Raw genomic sequence first — 5,707 nt, forward strand, 5'->3', positions numbered from 1 at the left:
TAAATATATATCTTTTTACCAGTCAAGTACAGTAGGATATCCGTTGTATTTTATTGGCAAACAAACCAACATAAACCTGGTATTCCAATGTTTTCCTCTTAAATTCCATGAAATTATTTTGGCTGCTACAGGATGATGACAACAACTTCAGATGTTTTCACAACATTTTCCCCTAATTCCCTAATTCAGTTCCTAATAATCTGCTTCAATGCTCCTCAAAAATGACTTCAAACTTCAAAGTCACTGTTATCTTTTAGCAGCCAAAATACATAAAACACTTGATTTGATGTATTGAGTTCGTTATATTTGTATATATATATTTTTTTTGTGTGTGTGTGTGGATTCAGCTGTATGTAATTAATTGTATAAACATACATCAGGAGATGATAAAAATCTTTGTTTAGCATTATTAAAAAAAGGTAGCTCTCTCTGTGCCATCAGAAATTATGGCTAATTGTAATATCTTATATATAAATAAGGTACAAAACCAAGTTTTTAGTTTAATAATTCTTTTATTACCAAATTTTTTGCGAAAAAAATCTATCTACAACTAACATCCTTTGACTGTTTGTTTCCTTCAAAAGAATTTTAAAGTTTTCTTTCCCTTTTGTTTGACTTAAGACCCTATAAAGCTGGCCGTCACTAAATACGGGAGCTGGCAAGTAAATGCCAAATACAACAGAGTTGAAACGCTGTTTGATTTTTCTTTTCAGCATTGAATGTTCACACATATTCACACACACACATAAAAGCTGAAACTTCTTGAATCTGTTACTCTGAGTTTTCTATTGCAAACTATTTTCACACTTGAAGAAGAAGAGTCACATGACAATATCTAAGCCAGAATTTTCTCTCTAGTAATTGTACTCTAAGATGTTATTTTTGTTTGTCTGAGAAGTAAACCATCTGATTCCAGCATTTTTGCATTGTTGAACAATAAGACAGCACCAGTGAATTCTTTCAGAGACTTCGATCAATATTCATTGAGGAATTGTCAATCAGTAAATGGCTAAAAATAGATTATTTCCAAAATATTGGGTATGTGATATCCATATTGTAGGTGAGTGGGGAGATAAAAAAAATAATAAATTGAGGCATTCATTAATACTAAAACTTCATTAACAATAATTACCTGCCTTTCTTTTATGTGTTTTACAAATGTAATACTGAATGTTCAGTTGTATCAGATATTTGCCAGTGTCTATAAAACACGTTCCTGCAAAAGCGAGATTCCTACTTTTTGTGGGAAAATCACATTTAATGCATTAGACACATCTGCAACTTTTGTTGCATTCAAGAATAAAAAGAAATGCATCTCATCTGCCTGCATTCATGGCTGTTCTCTTGAATCGAAGCTTATTTTATCACGGGGAACCTGTATTTATGTCTCCACTAATACCCAGGAGGGAGCCAGCCCTTTATGTCCCTGCTGTGTGACACAGTCTTAGTCCAAAATCCCTTTCTAGAATGTGCCAGAAGCCACCCCAGTGGACAATAAGATGTTTTATCCAGCAGCACTAGACTGTTGTTAATGTGAGGATGCGATCCCTTGAACTGGGTGCAAAAGTGTAATTACAACAGAGTGTAAATGTTCCACCCATGACCATCCCATCTTTTATTTAGATGTTGTTTCTAAAACTGTTCTCTGACGTGTGACCTATTTCTCTCTCTCTCTCTCTCTCTCTCTCTCTCTGCTCCTTCCCCTTCTCCTCCCAGACTGTCCTCTACATGTGACCCAGGCAGTTCTGAAACATGTCCCCTTCCACATTTCCTCTTCCTACCACCCCTATTGCCCCTACAAGACCACTTCTCCCTCCTCTCAGGTACCACCAACCTTTTAAAGCCCCACCCCTCTCACATTTAGCTCCCTCCACTGAACTAATTAGACCATTAATTAGATGTGCTTCACCATTAATTAATAGCCATTCCCTGAGATAGCAATCCTTCCTTCTCCGTTACCTCTGAAGATGACCAGGAGCATGATCGAGCACAAAGCTAACCTTTCTCTTGTTTACAGAATATTATGCACCTCCTTGTTCTGACCAGTTGGAAACACCTCAACAAAGAAATGGTTAACGGACTTTCTACTAAGATATAGACCTGTGTGTGTGTGTGTGTGTGTGTGTGTGTGTGTTGATACAAGATGGGAAATTGCTTTGTTGCAGAAAACATCCAATAATAATATTAAAATAATCTTTACGATTTGAGGAGTCGAAGGATGGTCCTTATCAAATCACTTCCCATCTTGAATCAGAGTGAGTAAAAACCCTTAAATTCCTCATTTCTGAAGGCCACCATTCCAATGCCAACCTTTTCTCTCTCTTTTTTTCCTTAGGTAACAGATTTTGGTTTTGCCAAACGAGTTAAAGGAAGAACATGGACCTTATGTGGAACTCCGGAGTATTTGGCCCCTGAAATTATTCTCAGCAAGGTAAAGGACCTCTTCAAGAGGAACATTATGTCGAAGAATAACAAACTCCTGGCCTTTTCTGTGTAGTTTTAGGGACTCCTAAAGAAATCATTGGAAGACCAGGCTAATATATATTTAAGGGGTTTATATGAGATATGTTTTTAAGGGGTTTATATCAGATATATATTTAAGGGGTTTATATGAGATATATTTTTAAGGGGTTTATATCAGATATCTATTTATGTGGTTTAAGGGGTTTATATCATATCTATCGATTTATCTCTCTAGTGGCATCAGTGAAATATATATTTAAGATCAAATAAATATTTAGGGTTTACAGTGGGACCCTATATCTCTATGATATATATATAAGGAGGTCAGCACAAATTTATATCTAAAGGGGTCAGGTGAAGTATATAAAGGGTTTATATCAGTGTTTCATAGCTCTCCCCTCTCTATCTATCTAATCTACACACACCCATATATACTTTTCTTCAAGTGTGTAATAATACTAAGGGTATCTGTTCCTTGTCATGAATCACTGTTTATAATCACTGATCAGTAAGTGTATATATTCTCTGGCCCCTGTTTCTAAGACATAATTGTTTTTGCTCGTTACCAGGGTTACAACAAGGCTGTCGACTGGTGGGCCCTCGGAGTACTAGTCTATGAAATGGCAGCAGGATATCCTCCATTCTTTGCTGATCAACCTATACAGATTTATGAAAAAATTGTTTCTGGCAAGGTAAGTGTAGGGGCCCACAAGTGGAAACTGGCCCCTCGGTTTTTGTAATGCTATGGAGGGATTGAATTGCGGGAATAGATTCCCTCTGTGTGTGTGTGTCTTTGTTTCAGGCATTCGACTGCAGTCATGCTGGAGCACTGCCTTGGAGATTTTTAGTTGAATGCATCTACTCTGTTACCATTGGTCTCTTTTGCTGAACCACTAAGTCATGAGGACGTGAGGACACCAACTCTGGTTGTCAAGTGGTAGCAGGAGACAAATACACACACATTCGTCTTCATTTCTCCTCTGTCTCTGCCTAATTTCTCCCCCATTGTATTACAGGTACGATTCCCGTCGCACTTCAGCTCTGACCTAAAGGATTTGCTGCGGAACTTGCTGCAGGTGGATCTCACCAAACGGTACGGCAACTTAAAGAATGGCGTCAACGACATCAAGAACCATAAATGGTTTGCCACCACAGAATGGATTGCCATCTACCAGAAGAAGGTAACTACTGGCAACAGGGTGAGGACAGGGTGGGGACATGAGAGTGGTTGTTTGGTGGAGGGTGAGTGAGGGATTAGCTGTGTATGGGCCACACTCAGTTGGAGTGTGAGTGTCAGCATTTACTTGTCGTAGTTCAGCTTAAAGTTACAGTGTATCAAGGACTACATTATCTTATGTGTCCTTCCTTGTTGTTTCGCCCCGAAGTCAGTCCTTGATCCAAGCAGACCTATGATCAAATGTGTTCCACCCATGACCATCCCATTTTTTATTCAGGCATAGTGTATCTAAGACTACATTATCTAATGTCTCCTTCTTTGTTGTTGTTAAGCTCCAGGTTAAGACGGTCCAGACATGACTGTCCTTTCTATTTCTACGTCAGGGGTCTTTGTTCTCTCAATCAGGGAAAGTTGTGTCTTCAGTATAAGGGAGACAACTGTGATAAACCTTTGATAGGTTTCGGCCAAATAGAGGCCCAGGCCATGTCTAACTCAATAGCGCCACCTGGTGAAGTCTTTTAGTCATATATGGGGCACCACGGCCCACTCTGGCAAAGAGTTTTTATTGTTGGAGACATATCCGGGTGTAGGAGGTTGGTCGGGGATTCTTTGAAGAAATTTGTCCCGTAAACTTTTTGAATTTAATTGGATCTGTTTCCGTTTGGACATATTTGGTGAGGTATTAAAGAGAGCTGGACCGGTTGAGGTAACGTAGTTGTAACGTAATGTTGCTATGTGTCCTGAGTTCGATTTTTGTAGTGGTCGGATAACATGGCAGCGAAGTGTTGGGTGGATTTTAAAATTGATGCCAACATCATTTGTGCAATATTGATGGAATATTTTCCACATAACACAAATGATATGCTGGGAAATATTATGGTGGCCTCTTCAGTGTGCCACCCGCCTCCAGCTCAGTGTTTGGCTCCTGGGGGCTTCCTTACAGATGGCAGTCTGTGAGCAGTGACTGTATCATGATCATGCATGACTACACCTAAATCTCTGAACCATACAATCAAATATAATAACTGTAGTTGGATAGTTTAGTTGACTGGTTTGTCAAATCTCTCTTTGCATCATATTTGAAAGAGAATAAAAGCAAGATATAGAGAGAGAGAATTAGCCTGAGACGTTGCTGGATGAATGTATATACTAGGCTTGGTGGCAGGCAATGATAACTTTCTGAACAATACTGGATAAACTTTTGCAGAAATAGGATTTTGTTGGAATGGATTGTGATTTTGTTCATAAAATTTAGAAAAATGATAACATATATTTATTACAAATGAACAGTTTGTTTTATTTAATTATGATGTAATAAAAATGTTTTTCTTTTGAAAATTAAACACCAAGAAATGTCCTAAAAGTTAAATTATGAATATTGTATTTCTGCCGTATTTTCTGATATTACCCCAGGGTGGCCAAAATTATATTTTGAAAGTTACTTGTCATCATATGATGGGTTACACTCTTAGTATGGCCTCTTTTATTTTCCATTTGTCAAATCCACTCACAAACTGAAGGCTATAATAGACAACGCTTGCCCAAAATGCCAAGCAGTTGGATTGAGCCTGGGACCATGTGGTTGGGAAGCAAATGTCTTACCACACAGCCACATCTATACATGGTGTGCCCAGCAATTTTCTGCTATAAAAATCATAGATTTGCTTATTTATGCCTGCTTCTGCATGGTACCCCTAAGTTTGTGTGGGTACCCTTGTTAGGATGCTGAGAGCCTCTCGCTTTTATGTGATGTGATGTGGTGGTGGGTATCCTGTTCTCTTGATTAATTGATTTTTTTTTTTGTTCTGTTTCAGGTCGAAGCTCCTTTTATTCCAAAATGCAAAGGCCCAGGGGATGCAAGTAACTTTGATGATTACGAGGAAGTGCCATTAAGGATCTCCTCTACAGAGAAGTGTGCGAAAGAGTTTGCTGACTTTTAAACAAAAAAAAAAGAGAGACAAAAAAAAATACACAAAAAACAGTAAAACATGGACACAAAAATACCAAGAAACATTAATAATGATAATAATTATAATAATAATAATAATAATAATAATGTTAATATTG

The 5,707-nt window shown here is 37.9% G+C and overlaps 1 protein-coding gene across 9 annotated transcripts in view; it reads left to right on the top strand.

Annotated features, from left to right (window-relative positions):
* Positions 1-5,643, top strand: part of LOC106874074 (cAMP-dependent protein kinase catalytic subunit 1) — a 123,852-nt gene extending 118,209 nt beyond the window's left edge. For all 9 annotated transcript variants that reach the window (XM_052977698.1, XM_014921662.2, XM_014921664.2 and 6 more), the window contains 4 exons: positions 2,336-2,431; positions 3,033-3,155; positions 3,480-3,644; positions 5,455-5,643. In XM_052977698.1, coding sequence (XP_052833658.1) covers positions 2,336-2,431; positions 3,033-3,155; positions 3,480-3,644; positions 5,455-5,580 — 510 coding nt within the window. In that variant the 3' untranslated portion in view covers positions 5,581-5,643. The remainder of the gene's footprint in view (positions 1-2,335; positions 2,432-3,032; positions 3,156-3,479; positions 3,645-5,454) is intronic.
* Positions 5,644-5,707: the final 64 nt, after the last annotated feature.

Source organism: Octopus bimaculoides, chromosome 28 (assembly GCF_001194135.2).
Source record: "Octopus bimaculoides isolate UCB-OBI-ISO-001 chromosome 28, ASM119413v2, whole genome shotgun sequence".
Taxonomy (NCBI): domain Eukaryota; kingdom Metazoa; phylum Mollusca; class Cephalopoda; order Octopoda; family Octopodidae; genus Octopus; species Octopus bimaculoides.